The sequence below is a fragment of the Triplophysa rosa genome, linkage group LG9 (assembly GCF_024868665.1).
Source record: "Triplophysa rosa linkage group LG9, Trosa_1v2, whole genome shotgun sequence".
Classification (NCBI taxonomy): domain Eukaryota; kingdom Metazoa; phylum Chordata; class Actinopteri; order Cypriniformes; family Nemacheilidae; genus Triplophysa; species Triplophysa rosa.
In genome coordinates, this window is record NC_079898.1 from 3,909,616 (window position 1) to 3,929,496 (window position 19,881).

The 19,881-nt window shown below is 43.0% G+C and overlaps 1 protein-coding gene across 1 annotated transcript in view; it reads left to right on the plus strand.

Annotated features, from left to right (window-relative positions):
• The first annotated feature begins 8,142 nt into the window (after nt 1-8,142).
• The window catches only part of hcrtr2 (hypocretin (orexin) receptor 2), a 96,160-nt gene continuing 84,421 nt past the window's right edge, over nt 8,143-19,881 (plus strand). Inside the window, exon 1 of the mRNA XM_057341813.1 lies at nt 8,143-8,347. Within this exon, the coding sequence (XP_057197796.1) occupies nt 8,143-8,347 (205 nt within the window). The remainder of the gene's footprint in view (nt 8,348-19,881) is intronic.

Below are 19,881 nucleotides of genomic sequence, written 5' to 3' on the forward strand. Positions count from 1 at the left end.
ACAGCCCCACTACCCCTGCCGACTGGGAACATGGCACTAGGTTGCTGCACAGAGCTGGATGTATCCTGACCAACAGTGTCGTCAAACATGACTTCGTTTGAATAGTAAACACAATAAGAAACGTAATAAGAAAATAAAAATAAAAACACAAATCACCAACTAGTTATGCAGAGAAAAAGAAAAAAAGAAATATGCACTTTTGCAGAAACACACATGTAATGAGTCAAAAGAGACGTTTCGGAGAAAGAAAGAAAAGAAAAAAACGATCACAAAAATTCACCGTCATCAATGAGCGTGCAGCGGCGCGAAGAACAGTTCAACACGCGTACACGGCGAATAGTCTTTGATCAAACCGAAACAGTTTTCAACCATACCTCACAAAAGGCAAGCGTTCGATTAATACCGTCCTATGCGATGTAAGCAGCAAATACGGGTAACGGGTTGAACGCGGCCGATGCGATGGAACGAGCTGCGGCCTCCGTAATCAGCGAAACACTCCTCCAGCGATCTGTTAGCACATCCGTCGTCTGTTGATGCAGCAACTCCGGCGATCGGCGAGCAGCAGATCATGCGAAATCCAAAGGGTCACGGCACCACGTGTAACCGGTGGCTCGCGTATGCCCGGCGACACCAGTTATTAGAGACTCGGTCTACTTTGCGTTGTGTTGTGGGAAACAGACACGGGACAGCAGGCATCAGTTCACTGGATCGTTTAATCTGATCGACAAAGAAACATACAAACAGCCTCTCAGATTAAAAGGCCCTTATTGTGCTTCTCTCCCTGAATCACATTACAAAAGGGCAGAAAAGGAGGAAACATACCTGATCGACAAAGAAACATACAAACAGCCTCTCAGATTAAAAGGCCCTTATTGTGCTTCTCTCCCTGAATCACATTACAAAAGGGAAAAAAGGAGGAAACATACCTGATCGACAAAGAAACATACAAACAGCCTCTCAGATTAAAAGGCCCTTATTGTGCTTCTATAAAACAAATGTGTTGTACATGCGTCACCATATGCTCACTTCCACATTTAAGAGAAATATAACTCAAAAAGTGCAAAATGACAACAATCATCACACATACACGTAGAATAACATTATTCACAAGTTTGGGTGAAGATATATAGATATAAAAGTAATAATTAAAGTAAGGATTAAATAGGATTATCAGACAACCAAAAATAAACCTACCTCTCCCTGAATCACATTACAAAAGGGAAGAGGAGGGGACAGAACAGGAAGTTAAGTCACCTAGCGATCATACCACATTTAAAGGGGAAGCACACATTGAGATCAGGTATCCACAAAACGTACAAATGAACACTTTTGGGTGAATTAATGAACAATTTTGGGTGAATTATAACAATATTTAGTAGTACACTTTGTATACCTGTTACATATGTACAATATGTGGTCTAGGAGATACAATTTAAAGCCAGATGCACTTATCCACCCCTTAATCACAAAAACACAATTGGGGTACAATAATGATGTTAAACAACTTCGTGAATGGGCTCTGCGCTGAGATTTTCTTTTCATGCCACAACAGAAACCGGATATCGCATATTACAATGTAATGTAATATAATGTTACACATATTTATTCAGTTCACAAACACTTAAAATAAGTAGAGTAAATAAAATATAAATGAGAATCAGCGGTAATTTCTCCCGGTCGGCTTTTTCAATGGCCCTTCCGGTATGCGTGCATGCAGTCTGAAAGAGAGATTCTTCATGAACAAAACTGTCGCAATGACAAAATGAGAAGTGATGCAGTATACAAGGATTGAACTCACTGCTGATTTTTGTTAAATTTGTTTCAGGTTGCAAGCGTACGAGTGGAATCCAATGTGGAGGAGTAACGCGCAGCTGAGAGACACGAGCGCACACAAATACACACACACAGACAGAAAGACAGACAGACACACGCACGCACACACACACTCACACAGAGCGAATCACAATTACAATCGTAACAAAGAGAAAGAATATATCACCACATGTATAATCAAATAAAAGTAATTTGGACTTGACAATTCTTGTGTTTACTTGTGTTTATTTCTCATGGTTTCATTTGACACTTTCAAAGAGTAAAATATAAAAGACGTAAAAAGGCCTTTTAGCGAACGTTCCCTAAAGGTCCCGAATGTCCCTTGTAGGTCCTGTGAACGTCCCCTAAAGGTCCCGAATGTCCTTTGTAGGTCCTGTGAACGTCCCCTAAAGGTCCCGAATGTCCCTTGTAGGTCCTGTGAACGTCCCCTAAAGGTCCCGAATGTCCTTTGTAGGTCCTGTGAACGTCCCCTGCAACGTCCCCCGAACGTCCCCGGGGACGTCCCGTTAACGTTTAAAGAACCCTACACGGTGACGTCCAGGGGACGTTCGCAGTGACCGTTCAGGGGACGTTCAGGGGACCTTTTTTTGTTAGCTGGGATTGTACTGCGGTGCGGTTACCTTTTTTTGGAATATTAATAAAAATAATTGGAGCCAGTGAGGGGGAGTACGCGTCACCTCATGCAGAAGCGTATGAGCGTTTTAAACGTGATTCATCTCCTGATAATGTAGATCAAGTATATGAAAATAATCTATATGAACCAATGCAGGATAAGAAAAACGAATGTCATTCCTTTGGGCAAAAGCAGAAGGGTAGCCTTCTGGTCAACGTCAGAGCTCATGTTTGCAGAAGGGAGCGCAAAATAATCTCTGGGGAATGCAAAAGTTTTCTGAGGGAAAGAAAAATATTCTTGGGGAAACGCAAAAGTTTTGCAAAGGAACGCAATGTTGGGGAGAGCAAAATATTTAAAATATTTTCACTCCCTTTCCTATTTTTCTACCACCTGTATGTCCCTGTAGTGGCTCAGTGTCGCATCTGTTTTGACAATGTGAGATAACATCGGACATAAAGACTTGCATATCAAAATTATACTAGCCTAACTGTACAGTTTTAAGATAAACGCTTACAATATGAGAGGATCCGCACGCAGCCAGTGTCTTGCTGCGACATCTCTGTACATGTCACAGTTCAGCAAGGAAAACAAAGAGAGGATCCACGTGCAGTAAAATATTTAATCAAAAAGACACATAATGGTAGCTCAATGGTCCGAGAACCACGAGGGAGCACATACAACAATTCACAACAGACAACTGAACACCAGGGCTATATATGCACAGATGAAGGGACAAACAGGTAATGAGACACAGGTGAGACCAATACATGATAAAGAGACAAAGCATTGATGGAAACCGGAGTCCTTACAAAAACACAAGCAGTACACAGAGTAGCATAGCGCCCTCAGGTGGCGAAATGAGGTGCCAGCAACAGGGCGTGACAGCATGTCTTCATTGAACACTGTGTGGCGCGCTTGAGCATGCATGAATTTTTCAGATAAAAATTACATTTTAGTTTTATGAAACTTGTACAAATATTGGACAAATGTGTTTTGTTTTAGCATGATAATTTGACAAAATGTTAGTTGTCTAGTTTTAATGAAAAACCAGGGGACCCCCCAAGTTCACTATTTTAGACCTTATGAGAGGTCCCTTAAGGCTTATGAGGGGTCCGGGACCGCCCCAGCCCCCCCCCTCAATTCGAACCCTGCTAATAACAATAAAACAGTGGGCAATGGAGGTTAGAGAGGAGCACCAGGATGAGGAAGCAGCCTCTTCAAACACTTCTGTAACCACAGCTCCATCATTAAGCGGTTCTGTTGCACGCCCTGTATTTATGCCGGAAACTTTTACCGGTACGGGGCGGGAATGGTCCGATTGGAAAGAGCAGTTTGAGATGGCAGCTGTGGTGAATAATTGGAATGATGGAATGAAGCTGATATTTATGGCGCTCTTATTATCGGGCCGTGCTCGAGATATTTACAGTGGCCTTCCATTTGAGGCCAAGCGCAGTTATGTTTTATTGAAGGATGCGCTGGGCAAATGTTTTTAACCATGTGAGACTGCCAAATGGAATCGAGTTAGTTTCTCGTCACATAAACGCCAGACGAATGAGACCTTACGAGAATTTGGCAATGCATTGCAACGATTGGTGACTAAAGCGAATCCTTCGCGGGCGCGGACACCCAAGACTTATTGGCTAGAGATAATTTTATTACGCATGTAGGAAATGGAGAAACTCATATTCGACTTCGTAGTGTTAAACCTCTTACTTTAGAAGAAGCAATTAATATTGCAGCTGAATTTGAACTTATTCAGGGGTTAGAGCAATGTGCTGCTCCCCCTGATGCCAGAGTGCGGGGTTTACAAATTTCTGCGGCAGAAAGTAAAGTAGACGCTCTGACCAGGGTCGTGGATGCGCTTCGTAATGAAGTTCAGTCGCTACAAAAATCTGTACAGCAACTTTTGGAAATTGTTCCAGCGTTAGTGAAAGCTGTACCATCTAGAAATATTAATGCTGAATCATTAACAACTGCGACTGGAGGTAGACAGGCGCAATTTTCTGGGGGTGGGTGTTGGGAATGTGGGTGTAATCGGCATTTGAGGAGAGATTGTCCTTATGTGCAGGGAAACGGGAGGGGGCAGGTAAATTCGGCCAAATGCCTGCCCCAGTCCAAGAACACTTCTATCAGTTGGCCTCATTGTTCCAGAATAACCCAGGGGTCTATCTTGCTGCTAAATTAGGTGGGTGCGATGTTAAACTTTTAGTTGATACAGGTGCTCAAGTTTCAATAATACCGAAACAGAAGTGGGTTACTATTACTAATGGAGGGTCCCGACTTGAACTTCATGAGGGGGTGGTTAGAGTGGCTAATGGGGGGTGGATGCCGATTTTGGGACGTTGGCAGACTGTCTGCCATTTTGATTCTCTGGCTGTCATTGCAGAGTTTCTTGTGGCAGATTTGGAACCGCAAGAGATTCTGCTTGGCACTGATTTTTTGTTAACGTTCGGCGCCATTATCAATCTCGATCAAGAGAGTTGCTGTTTAATGGGTAAACAAATACCCCTTTTGTTTGCCAGGGATAAGGATGTACTTTCATGTGATGTAATGGTGCATGCTGATACGTACGTTCCTCCCCGTAGTGAGGTCTTAATTACCGGCCCCATCGATTTTGCGTTGATTACAGGCGGCTAAATGATGTAACGAAGAAAGATGCGTATCCTTTACCACAGATTGATGAAGTGTTGGATAGTCTTGCTCATGCCCGGTGGTTTTCCACTCTTGACCTGGCCAGTGGATATTGGCAGGTTGAGGTGGACCCCAGAGATAAATATAAGACCGCTTTTACGACTCGACAGGGGCTTTTTGAATTTAATGTTTTAAGTTTAGGACTGTGCAACGCAACGAGTACATTTCAGCGCCTTATGGATTTGGTGTTGGCGGATTTGCAGTGGACCACTTGCCTCGTATATTTAGACAATATTATTGTCTTTGGGAGGATGTTTGGGGAACATCTACAACGGCTTGATGAGGTTCTGTCTAAATTACGCCACGCTAATCTAAAGGTAAAACCATCTAAATGTACGATGTTTACTACCCAGGTTAGTTACTTGGGGCATGTTATATCTGCTGATGGTGTACGAACGGATCCTGCAAAAATAGATGCGGTGAAGCAATGGCCCCTACCGAGAAACCAATCTGAGGCTCGAAGCTTTATGGGTTTAGCATCGTATTACCGGCGCTTTATTAAAGGTTTTGCTGAAATTGCACGACCATTACACCATCTTACTGAAAAGGGGCAAAAATTTAAGTGGGACGATGTATGTCAGCAAGCGTTTTGTGAGCTCAAAGAACACAAAACCTTGTGACAACTCCGGTTCTTGCATACCCCAACCCCGATCAGGGAACTGAGGTTACATCCATAACCAAGACGTTCCCTTTCTGTTGGTCTCTCGACGTTGTGTTGAGCCGACAGATAGGGTTCCTATGGAAAACGCCACAACGCTGTGCCCTGTCACAATCTCTAGCGAAGCGACAGTGACTGGCCTGGGTGTGTCAGCCGTGAGCGCTACCGTGAAATTGTAACCTGCCAGTGGATAGGTAGGGGGTCCCAGAGCTTCTTTTGAAGGTGGGAAGGCCCCTGCCTTCGGGGTCTCAGGATAGCGTGAGAATCACCGGGCCCGAGTTCTAGGCAATCTGTGGACACGGAGAATGCTTGTAGGTCCGCTACCTTCATGAGCGCCATCCGGAGAGTCGTCTTCATCGTGAGGTGAGAAAGAGCGGCATCTCCGAGGGGCTCCGGGACCGCATCAAAGTCGCAAGAGGGTACAGAGCCCATTAGGAACCAAATGATCAGGTTGTGCTGTCCTAGAGACTTACCAGCAACTGGGTCGTGATGAGCGGCAATAGCGGCTACATACACGTTCAGTGTGGAAGGGGAGAGATTACTCTCGAATCTCTGGAAGGACAGCACGTTCCCGATCGAGCAACTCCACGGGTCTTCTCTTCGAGAAGAGCACCAGGATGAGAAGAGGCACCACTTACAGGCGTATAGCCGACTAGTGGCCAGGGCCCTAGCCTGAGTGATGGTCTTAACTGCCACAGGGGGTAGACCAATCAGGATCTCCTCGTCCCATCCAGTGAGAGTTTGAAGTCTGAAGTTCATTGGCCTTTTCTAAAGAAGTCGGAAGCGATAGGTTCTCAAGGACGAACCCCATCTGTCGCCTCTACACAACGTCAAGAGACCAACAGAAAGGGAACAGAGATGTTAGCAAGTTCCAATGATGCCTTCAAATCTTTGGCTGTCATTCGGGGTTGTTTCTTTACCTCATTGATGAGTCTTCGTTGTGCTCTTGGTGTCATTTTGAATGGGCACCCACTTCTTGGTAGAGTAGCAACAGTCCCAAAGTGTCTCCATTTGTAGATTGTTTGCCTACCTGTAGAATGGTGAATTTCTAAAGTCTTTGAAGTAACTTTGTAACCCTTGCCAGCTTTATGTAAATCAGCAATTCTTGGTCGTAGATCCTCGGCAAGCTCTTTTTGGTGAGGCATGGCTCACATAAGCATGTTCTTCTTGTGCAGAGCAAACTCCAAAAGTTTGAGGGGTTTTTATCAATCAAAGTAGCTGTTGTCCACACATCCAAACGTATTATCTTAACGAGACTCCAGGTGTACTAAAACCTGACTCCAATTAGCTTTTTTGAGGTCATTAACTCAAGGGTTCACATACTTTTTTACACAAGCACTACGAGGTGTTTTTGGTTGTTCTCAATAAAGACATGAAAGACAAAAAAATGTTGTGTTATTATGTTAGACACATTTTATTTGTCAATACCCTTGACTTAGATGAAGATCAGATCACATTTTATGACAAATTTATTCATAAAACCATGAAATTCCAAAAGGTTCACATATTTTGTCTTGCCACTGTATCGCATTTGATTTTTTCTGAGGTCACGTACTCTGTTAATCTATTTTATTTTCATTTTAAAACATATTACACACATACAAAACCCACTGACAATCAACAGTAGCAGTGTTAACAACTACGCAAACCATGCAAATGCGTAGGGCCCTGCAAGCTTGGGGGCCCCCTAGTGGCCCCAAGCGGTTAAATCATTTGATGATTGCTCTTGACGCTAATCGGCCTGCGTGCGCTGCACCGGACGCACCTAATAACAGACAGGTCTGTCTTGGTTGATAAACCAATAGAAACTTTTAAAACTAGGGGGTGGGTTACCACGCTTTGACGCTCAGCCAGAGGCGCAATCGTCCGTTCATTACATGTTGCTAACATTTACAGGAACAACATTCTGTGGAGTCCTTCAAATAAAGTAAGGACTGCTGGAGAAAAATATAAATTTCAACTCAAAGTAAATGAGTTCACAATACTCATATTTATTAGTTTTAAAACTTAAAAGGTTTAAGGCAATCGGTTTCCTCAAACGGTTTGAGTTACCATAACTTGTCGGGTTTTACAGTGTACATCCCTTGCTTTTTTAATGCTATATGCAAATACAAAATTATGTCAGCGCTTTGATGTGACAACACCTTCACATGAAAAAAAAGAGCATCCTCACAAGACTCTTGATGGAGTCTGCAGGTTTAAAAAGCTCCTCAGTCTTGGTAAGTAATTGGTTATACGTTGAGGCTGACAATGCGTCACGGCTCTTTCTGACTCTCAGTTTCACCACACCCCCCCCCCCGCTCCCTTTCTCTCTGCCTCATTCATGCGCGATGCTCAGACAGAGAAGATGTCCGGGACCTCCGTTAATTCCGCCTGTACTGACTGCCTATCATCCTCGCCGCATCTCAACTCCACACATCCTCATATTGATGAAGATGAAGAACTTCTGCAGTACATCTGGAGAGAATACCTGCATCCTAAACAGTATGAATGGGTGCTCATAGCAGGATATATTATTGTCTTCCTTGTATCTTTGGTGGGAAACACCTTAGGTAAGTTTGCACGTGCAAGTTAGAATTTTTTTATTTTTTATTTTTCCATTATGTTTGCTGCTAAACCCATTGAATAGGATTGTGTTTTTGGTTCAGTTCTGGATTTTCAGTAATTGTGCAATGGTTAATATGGTTAATAAACAATGTTGTTTTAACTGATTTCTCCAGATAGCCTGCATTAATGCTAAAAGAGATTAGCGCTGTATTTCCAACTAAGCATCTAATTTAAATGAATTAAGAAGTCAAACATGATTAAAATTATTAGTTATGTTTTATTATGGAAATATTAATAACGAACCTTAAAGAATATTATAAAATATAACACAAAATGCCGTTCATGACCCTGTTAAACATTTTTATAGTAGCCCCCTCACATGCATGTTTTTGACCATTTGCAAAATTTATAACACAGCCGACATCTGTATTTTTGCTCTGCATGTAAAACGTGTTTGGCGGTTAATCTTTTCATCAGGCAAATCAAATCATGTGCTCCATTGGGTTGTTTTCTTTACTGTAACCCTATTGTTAACTTTCGGATAACAAGTAACAGCCTACTGTGAATTTATTATTTTAAAATGTCACTGAGGGTGATGCAAAATTATTCAACTTTTTCAGAAACATACAAATTTAACTCATCAATGATCTAGATATCCTGGATTAGAGGATGGTTAATTCCGAAATATTATGGATCTTTTGAAACTGTACTTCAGTTGGAATTCTTTTCATTTGCTATTCCCTTTAAACGTGAAGTGTGTCATTTCTGTGCCACTAGGGGCATCACATGTAATTGCAACCTGTTTGCTTAGAAGCTCAGCCAGGGTTTGACTGTGAGGCGCACATTAAGCCAAACACTGTCGAATTTAAAACCATTCACAGGTTTACTCAGTTATGCTGTTAACCCCTGCTGTATGAATGCCATTGTTGTTATTAACTGTTGAAAAAAAATCTTTATATGGTGTTTTGATTAGCATGTCAGGTAAAATTCATCAAATACAGAATGTCGCCATGCAGAGCTGGGCCGAGCAGAGCAGGCATTTTCAGTTTATAGTCTTTGGAAGCTGATTGACAGGCTTGTGCAGGAGATTATGTAATGAGAGATAGTGACCTAAGGCACTTGAGAAAGTGTGATACTGTAAAAAGAAAATAAATCATGTGTAATAAAAGTTGAAAAGGTGTAGCAGCCAGTCAGCTGATTTTGTAGAAATTTTCATAGCTTTGATCACAACATCATGTAGGCTATTGCTATATTTAATGCATATCAGATGCGCTTTCCACGTTGTGGCTATGGCAACACTCTCTCACGGGAATTCATGACATTGTCACGAACTGTAATCTATTAATTCTTGTTTACTGACACGAATTTGCCACCTTTTTTGTGTCAGTCAGAACGACTTTTTTTTGTGTCACCAACACGACTTTCAATCTAATGTATTTTAATACGCTGTATCTTTCATGTGTATAAATATATATCAACGCAATTTGATGGGCATTCATACCTATTTTACAAGGTGGCTCAATCGTGTGGATTCCTATTTCCTACGATCTCATTGGTATGTTTTGTTATGATTTGACTTTTCCCCTGTGACGTTAGGTTTAGGGGCGGGGTTAGAGCAGCCATTTATCATTGTTTTGCCACTTCATGAAACTTGCGTGTTTAGCTAAATTAGCCTTTGCGGCTGTGATTTTAGGGTTTGGGGTGAAGTAAGGTGTTGGTTAGCCACATCCTAAAATATGTATGACTTCTTTTGATATCATGTTATAAATATATAAATGTAAATACACACGCAGTCTGTTTATTGAAAGTCTTGCTGAGTGACACGAAAAGAAAGTCGTGCTGAGTGACATTCAAAAAAGGTTGTGCTCACTGACACGAAAAAATTGGGATATTCGTGTCCATGAACACGAATTAATACATAACAAATTTCGTGGCCAAGCCACGAACTGCCATGAGACTGGGTTTTGCTATAGACTGTGATTAAACTTAAGTTTATTGTATAACAGACCTACTCGGAAGAGATGAAAAAGGTGACACACACACAATTTAAGTCCCTACAGTTTTAGTGATTTTTACATTCAATTTATGCATTTTGGTGCATTCTGTCAAGTAATAGACAATAAATATTTGCTTCAGCCATAATTTGCTGGTGAAATGTATTGGCCTGCACAAGTTTCAAGTGCACTAAATGACATCTACTGTAGCAGCAGCTAATCACATGACATATGACTAATCTGAAGCTCATACGCAAATATTGAACACCCAATACAATTTAAGATAAAATGCTTTACTGCTATTATATATCTGGCAAACAACAATTAGCAACAATTAAACAACTGATTTTCAGCACAGCACAGTCATTCATTATACAGTGATTGTTTCATTGCCTGTTCATAGAGAGTAGTTGGTACACATAAAAATGAAGATTTGTTGTCAATTTCCTCACCCTTGGACCATTTTGAGATCTGAGGCCATCAACTATGGAGCAATTTTATTCTCATTAATTATTCATGCGTAAAACACATGTAGCCAGTTTCACATGCATAACACCAAATTCATGTGCACAACGTATATACATTCACAAAAAACAATTCACATGTGTAAAATAAAATTATATTCTCATAAAAAAAAACGTTTCACAAATGCTAAATACAATTCACAGAGGTACAACTGTGCACAAAAGTTTCAAAAGTTAAAATTTACCATGGAATGTAAATGTGCTAATCATATGAAAATTAACTCATATTAAATTAACACTGTTTATATACTGTGCTTTGGGCATTTGAACATAAAAATTTGCATTCAGCTGTAATTGTGTATCTGTTGATTTTATTCAGTGTAGTGAAAGAATTCATAAATCATACTGAAGGCAACAACTGTCAATGCCCTTTTTTACAGACACACACAAATAGCATTTTGAGCAGTATTGGATTTTTTTGCACCAGGGACATAATACAACTAAAAGTACTAATAACTTGGAATATCACTAGCAAAGACTGGACTCATGCTCATACTGCAGATCTTTTTAATGAATCTCAGGTGCTTTTGGGAGTTTCAAACATTAGCCTCAGAATCTCAGGTCTTGAATGATGTGTATGATTGATAAATTCTCACATTCATTTATTTTTTATATAAACCTGAAAGGGTTATACCACACTCACTGGGTCATCATGTAAATATGCAATCAACACGTAGTATAGTTTTCTCACAGAGCTATTGCAGTGCTTTGGAAAGTGCAAGTGCCTTTATTTTTCCTCCATAGATGTGTTGAAGGGGTTTCATCAAACGATCAGATGATGGAATATGATAACACAATGTGGTCATGTGATTAAGACATGAAACAAGAAAAAGGGAAAGAGCTATCAATGTGAGGATGCCTCTGCCCATCTTTATGTGCCAAATCCCCTAAACACAAGGGAAAGAGGGCAAGAGGGTGACATGCCCAACTTGAGTGAAACACTCTCACAATTATATTGCATTGTTGTCCATAACACCTGCTGTCTTACATTCAGTGACCATTTAGGACCATCTGTGACCATGTTATTTCAGGTATAAGGGAGGTTGGCAGCCAAATCCGTGCCAACACTTTTATTGTCTGGGGCTTTAGAGCTACTCCCACAGGCCATTACATCGCCACATCTTTTACTGTTCCCTCTGGGCTGATTTATCCATTGTGTCTTCATTCATTTTCGGGTTACAGTCTTCCAATTGCGTTGACAAAAAAGTGTGAAAACATCTCCCATAGAGCTTTCTACAAAGAAACAAAAAGAGAGAAGGACCACGAATGATCAAATTGCCACATTTTATATGTTAGAAAGCACACGCCTGTGTGCACAGCAATCATCCATGTGTGAGTCACTGCATAAGCCATTGATAATGAAAGAAGACAAACAAAACTATTGGTGTGTAGGACATAATCTTCAATTCCCTGAAAGGCTTTGAACGCGAGAAACTGGTCTGCAATTATATATGTATGCTTGTATTTCAAAAGATTATGTAACCAATGTTTTTTGGAGATTATAACACAGAATGAAATATATAAATACATTAATTTACATTTACTGTACATACATATACTGTATATGCATACAGGTCCAGGTTTAATTACTGTAGATGTAATATAAATGCTGGGTAATGATGAAATGAAGAGTTTGGTTCCAAAATGAGATAACTCCCTTTTTAAAAATGTTCAAAAATCATGTTTTTTATTATGTTATCATGTTTTGATTGTGTTTTATTATGTTAGATAGCTGTATTTTCTGAGTTGTTATGGCTTAAATCAAAACAAACCAACTCCAGTTTGATTGATATTAATTGGAATGCACAGTCAAAAAATATTTAAAAAATGGAGTTTTGGAACCAAACTCTTCAAATATACTGTAGACAAAGCCAGGGTCGTAACAGTTAACGAGACTCATGTTCTGTGATTGCACATTCAGATTGTATTTGTCTTGCATAAAAGCCCACATTCTTAGAAACAATTGCTTATTAGTGCCTTAATAAAAATCGATCTCCTGTCCTTGTGCAGTGGCTGTGATGCTGTTCAGTCAAACATTTTATATATTTAAACAGAAACAATTTCTTATGTGAAAAAGGGGGTTGTGAAAAGTCAAAAGACATTTTTATCACTAAGGACGCAGATCATAGTTGTCAACACGTTTGATGTCATCATAACATTAAGCAAATTTTCACATGAAAAATATAAATACAGTATGTGTTACAGCCTGTTATAGTGAGACCAATTTAAGAAACTGGCATTCCAGTGGCTAACTTAAAATAAATATGTTTTGGTTTTCAGCAAAGTATGTCCTAACTGTTTGCTTTTTTCCAACGAAATCTCATTGTTGCATCGCTAATCATAGCCAGTAGAAAACATCTTATAATATTTGACTAAATTATTATTGATAAGATATCGGTACTAACGGTACTGTTTAGCGTGTTGACAAAATATTTAAATGCTCTCCTACTTTGGATAAAAGGGTCTGCCAAATGAATATATGTAAATGTAAATATCATCAATATTCACTCCTTATATGTTGTGGTGAATTGAATTGACTTACGAAAAATATTGCCACACCTATAACTAAATTATCGCTATCTGAAAATTACTCTGATTTAAAACCTGACCTGTCAGCCTGCTGGCTAATGCAACATCCTGCAGCATGACTGAAATGAAATCATGTGTTTTCTATGAGCTTTTTATACTTGCACATACATTTTGTCAGGCTAAACAATTTGTATCTGATGTTATAGTTATTGAATGAATTTTATTAATACACAACCATACTCGTGTCATCCACCTACAGTAGGTGGATTTTTCTCATTTTTGGTTAAGCAGTCCATGTTTTCCTTCTCCGCAAATGATGCATATGGCGTGCACTCCTGTGGCTTATTGAAGCAACATTGTAATAGCAGCGCAACGGTTGTGTGTTTGTTTCGCAAGGAACACACATACTAATGACATGTATACTTTTAATGCACTGCAAGTATGTTTGGATATGAGTGCCAAATGCATCAATGTAAATGTTATTGTGACAAAGCTGCCAAAAGATTTTTGCCTGAAGAAGATCTCTTAAAAAGCATAAGCATAATAATGCTGCCTTACCTTTTGAAGCAGCCTTTTGTTGCCAGCGTGCATTTTGCTGGTTGCTCAAGCTCCTCACAACAGATTCAAGAACCAAGCTATTGTTATTTATCTATAGTGTGTAACACACTAATTAATTAATTGACCTCTAAGTTTATGGTTTCTTTAAGTTCTTCGATAAATATGCTAAACAAAATCAACATTAATCAACTGATCTCATATAATATTGGTGAGTTGATTGGTAATCCATGGCTAATTCATGCCTTATTCATGAACCACTCAGACTTATATTTACACTATATTTACATTAATTTGCAGTACAGATGCTATTTAACCAAACCACTTATGAGAATGTGCATAGGGCCAGATTTACTAACAGCTTGCGGAAGCACAAACGCCTCTTCTGACACGCAGTGAAAATTATCACTGAAAAGGCGTGGACACAGCTGTTTTTGCGACTGACCTTATAATGCATATGCATTTGTAGGAGTTTCCTCTTCAGACAAAAACTTTATGGGAGGAGAGTATTTAAATAAATCACGCAACATGATTTACTGTAGTAAGGTTTGTGCTCGTCATTGTACTGGTATTTGTGGCTTTATTTAAAGGGATAGTTCACCCAAAAATACCAATTCTGTCATCATTTACTCAACCCCAGGTTGTTCCAGACCTGTATAATTTTCTTTTTTTGCAGAACACAAAGGAAGATATTTGGAAGAATGTCAGTAACCAAACAGATCTCATCCCCTATTTACTGCCATAGCAGGGAAAATAAATACAATGGGAGTAAATGGGGGATGAGATCTGTTTGGTTACTGTCATTCTACCAAATATCTTGCTTTGTGTTTAGCAGAACAAAGACATTTATACAGGTTTCGAATAGGGTGACCACCAACCAACAAAACCAAATGGGACAGGTAATACGTATGTAAATAATTTTTTTGTTCGTCAGAAGATTTTTGTAGCTCAGAGAGAGGATTTCACAGAAAAGTGGGTTACCACAGTTGAAGAGGCTGGCAGGCTCTGTAAAAACCTCATAATGGGGACTAAGCCCTGGGGCTTAAGAGCCACCCGAAATTCCCCATAGGCTTATAATGGGGAAGGGAATCCCATAGAATCAAGTGTAGCGTCAGTTCTGGTTGGTCACATGAGTCAAGCTTGCATCAGCTGATCACATCAGGTGCAACTTATCAACGTTAACTTAAAGTCATACAACACATACTGGACTGTGTCCTATAGAGGGTATGCACGTGACGTCAATTTCCCACGTGAACACGCCAAAATGTTCCCTTGAGTGGCAAAACACTCAGAAAAATGGCTGCTTACAGCAGGCAACCAATCTGTCACTTAGGATCATCATAAAGCAATCAAGCCACGCCCTAGAAACATATTACAGCAATCTAGCAACTAGGGATGTAACGATACACCAATTCTACGGTTCGGTTCGGGTCACAGTTTTAGAGCCATTGTTCGATTTGATTCTGCTTGAGAATAATATTTCGAAAAGTACAGCTCTTATTAGTTTTTAACAGTGTTCTTACTACTATTTAATCAAATGTAAAGGTATAAAAATTTGCTTCGTGATATAGCCCCAAAGCAAAATTATGCGACTGTCACAGTCACCAGCCGCAGTGCCCTCTCAAGTCCACAATAGGGTACTCCCCTCATCAGCCGGTCTGCCAACACACACTACATTTCCCATAACCCTTCACCCAGACTCATCAGCCATGATTGTATTCACCTGTGTCTTGTTAAGTGTCTTTATACCTGGTCCATTCTGTTATTCAGTGCGAAATCTTGTGTTACAACTGCATTTCTGAGCATTTCTCTATTGGATTACTTGTGTTTAGATTTTTGGACTTCTGCTACCTGCCCGACCATCGCCTGTGACCTCGTTTATGATTGTTTGCTGGCTGCCCTGACATACTGCCTGTTATTCTCAATAAAGCTGCATTTAGATCCTCAACCCCTTCAAGTCTAGGAGCGGATCATATCAGCGACATGTGACACTTAAGCAGCGCATAGAGAGAGAGGAATTCCAATGCGCAGAGCGCTGTGTCATGATCGTGGAAATGAGGACCCAGGTGCAGACAACGGTGGACGGAAAACAAACGATGGGGAGACAAAATGGGAACAGAGCTAACAATACATAAAAATATAAACCAAAAACGTCCCACGTGGGGGACAAAACAAGCGGACAGTGTATTCAAACAGACTATATAAAGCTAAGACAGGACTACACTAAATACACACAAGAAGACAGGATCAATGAATATGCAACACTCACGGGGACTAGGAACAGCAGTGAATACAAAACGAATCAGCACAAGACAAGAGACACGAGGTCAATATATAGGGAAATACAAACGAGGGATGATAACACAGGGAGGGTGACGGGGATCAAACACTAAGGAGAACTTAACAAGGGAACGAGAGGGGCGGGGCCAATGACGAGACACCGGAGAGAAGGAGTATATGGAAAGCCAAAACTGCTTCTCTCCACATATAACAAGGGATCCTGCCGTGATTCTGATGAGACAGAATCACGACATGCTGTCTGCCACAGTACAACAATAACGATTCACAATACATTAATTTAACTTTAAATACATTAATGAGCAAAACCTCTTCAAGAAGCTCATCAAGAAGCTCATTTTACTCACGATGTAGATTGTATAACTTGTATTTTTTTAATCTATTTTGTATTTTTATCTCATGCTTTGAAGGAAACAATAAAAGACGATAGAGGATTCACTTGGTGTAGGAAAGAGTGATTGACAGCGTGATGCGATCGTTTCCCCCTCACACATATGCAATATGAGCATTTATTACTCGTTGTAATGCTTGATTCTTTTTGCCCAGTTGCGACATTTGCAGGTTCTTTACTCCCAATTAAAAACCTCTCAAAACGTCTTGGTTACGGATGTAACCTCGGTTCCCTGATGGAGGGAACGAGACGTTGTGTCGAACCGACAGAATGGGGTTTGTCTTGAGAACCTATCATCTTCTGAGTATTTAGAAAAGGCCAATGAAAATTGGCGAATGAAATTTGCATGCCGGACTCCTCCCCGGATGTCCGGGTATAAGAGGGAAGCCGGCGTGCTCATTCATTCACCTTTGGTCTGAGGAGCCTAAAGCATCCTCCCCCGACTGCTGGGGTGGGTGGCCAGTGTTGTGGCATGAGGGACACAACGTCTCGTTCCCTCCATCAGGGAACCAAGGTTACATCCGGAACCAAGACGTTCCCTTTCTGTCGGTCTCTCGACGTTGTGTCAAACCGACAGAATGGGGTTCCTATAAGATGCCACAGCACTGAGCCGCGTCACAATCTCAAGTGGAGCAACGTTGACTGGCCTGGGCGAGTCAGACGAAGACGCTAACGCGAAATTATGAAATTAGAGGAAGGGGAACAAAGAGCTTTACAACAAAGTTGGGAAGCCCCTGCCACCGGCCGTCACGGGCGGAGGCCTAGTTCTGTAAATGGCGAGAAGCCGCCCGGCACCGTAAGGGCAACTGGGTAAGCATTATTCCCCCCGGGGGTTAAAACGCTGCAGAGACCACTACCTACCATAGGGAGGAATTAGTGGAGAGACCACATGGTCTCACCATCAGAGGAGAACTCATGGGAAAATGTGCGGACTGCAGGAGTTAACCGCAAGGTGGGAGTCCACCTAGGGAGGTCATGGGTTGCCGAGGTGGGAACCATTCATGAGGATACATCAGACGGAACAACCCACGGAGGGGGGGATAACACGTCTGGAGCACTAGGTCCGGTTAGAGCTATGTGGGAGATAACCCAACTGTTTCCCGGCCTAGGGGGGCAGGGCTGCTCTGCCCAGCCTGCCCCGAGGAAGGTACTAGTGATGGATAAAATGCCTGTTCTTTACCCAGTGGGGGAAAGCGGGAGGCGTAATAGCCGCTGATCCCCCTAAAGAAGGGGGAAGGGCTTTCGCAGGCCAACGCCCTACACCTTGCCAGGATGAGAGCTGACACCGGTTCCTCGCGTAGGTATTAGAACCTCACGGAGTTGCTGGGCATAGCCCAACCCGCAGCTCTGCAGATGTCTGCCAGAGAGGCGCCCTGAGACAGTGCCCATGAGGGGTGTGCCTCACTCCCAACGGGCAGAGGCGAATTGAGATCGGTATGCCCTAACGAGGGCATCCACGATCCAGTGCGCCAGCCTCTGTTTGGAGACAGCCCTCCCTTCTGCTGACCTCCGAAACAGACAAAGAGCTGCTCAGAGCTTCTGGGCTCTGCGTGCGGTCCAAGTAGAGGCGCCGTGCGCGTACTGGACACAACACGGATAGGTTGGGTCTTCCTCCCCGGTGGGGAGCACCTGCAGGTTCACCACCTGGTCTCTCGGGAGAGTGGTGGGAACTTTGGGCACGTAGCCGGGGCGGGGTCTCAAGATAACATGAGAATCCCGGCCCCGAGTTCTAGGCAATCTGTGGACACGGAGGGTGCTTGCAGATCCCCTACCCTCTTGGAGGTGAGCGCCATGCGGAAAGCCGTCTTTATCAAGACTGAGAAAGTTGAGGCCCGCCACCTAGGTCGCAAGAGGGTACGGAGCGCAGATAAGGTGGTCACCCTCTCGCGCCCCTTAGGAAACTAATGACCAGGTCGTGCTGTCCCAGAGGCTACCCAGCACTTGGGTCATGATGAGTGGCCATAGCTGCTACATACATTCCCAGAGTGGAGGGGGAGAGGTTACTCCCCAGTCTCTCTTGAGGAAGGGACAGCTCGTACCCGACTGAGCAACTCCGCAGGTCTTCTCGCCGAGAAGAGCACCAGGACGAGAAGAGGCACCACCTATGGGCGTATAGCTGCCCAGTGGCCGAAGCCCTAGCCTGAGTGACGTCCCAACCAGAACGGGGGTGGGTCACTCAGGATCTCCTCATCCCGTCCAGACATGGAGACCAGGTTCTGCCTGGGATGCCGTAACGTGCCCCTTCCCCTGGGGAAGCAGTTCGCCAGGGGAAGCGGCCAGGGGGAGTTGTTGTCAGAGCCTTAGCTCCGAGAACCAAGTCCTGGTTAGGCCAAAAGGGGCATAACTAGTACCACTTGATGCTCCTCTTCCCTGGCCTTGCACAGGGCCTGTGCAATGAGGCTCAAAGGGCATCCGTGCCAAGGGTTGCCTCCGACAGGGAGTACCAAAGCGGACAATGGGTGGAGTCCGGGGAGGCAACAGGACCACCTGTGCCTGGCCGAACTTCTCCCAAATGAGCCGGCTGCAAGGGGATGGAGTCGCCACTCTCCGCGAGGCGTCGACTGACGAGAGAGCACATCGGCTGTCTGGTTCAGGACGCCTGGGATGTGTGTGGCTCGCAGGGAACTAATCACCTGCTGACTCCAGAGGAGGAGGCGCCGGGCGAGTCATGTTAGCTGCCGTGAGCGAATGCCCCACAGCAGCTGTGCTGTCCGACCGGACCAGCACGTGCTTGCCCTGCATGAGAGGTAGTAGCCTCCTCAATGCAAGTAGCACAACCAACAACTCTAGGCAGTTGAAATGCCAACGCAGGCGGGGGCCCGTCCACCACCCCGACACTGCTTGCCCGTTGCACACGGCACCCCAACCCTGCAGGGAGGCATCCCAAAGGGGACCCCTGTCCGCAAGAAGGTCATGGAGATCAGGGGGTTAGGGTGTGTCGGCAGAAAAGCGTGATGACCATACGCCTGCTGCCGGTGTGCCACGCTCTCCAAGGAACTTGACTCTGTAGCCAGTGTTGGAGCGGTCGTATGTGCATAGACCCGAGGGGGACCACCCCCGCCGAGGATGCCATGTATCCCAGGAGCTTCTGAAATTGTTTCAGGGGGACCGCTGACTGTCTGAGAGCTTCAGGCAGTTCAACACTGATCGGGCGCGCTCTGTAGTCAGTCGCACTGCCTCTGGGAGGTCGCGTGGGCGCGGGCTTCCTCGTCGCAGGTCTCGCGCCACCTGCGCGGGGTGAGCGGGGC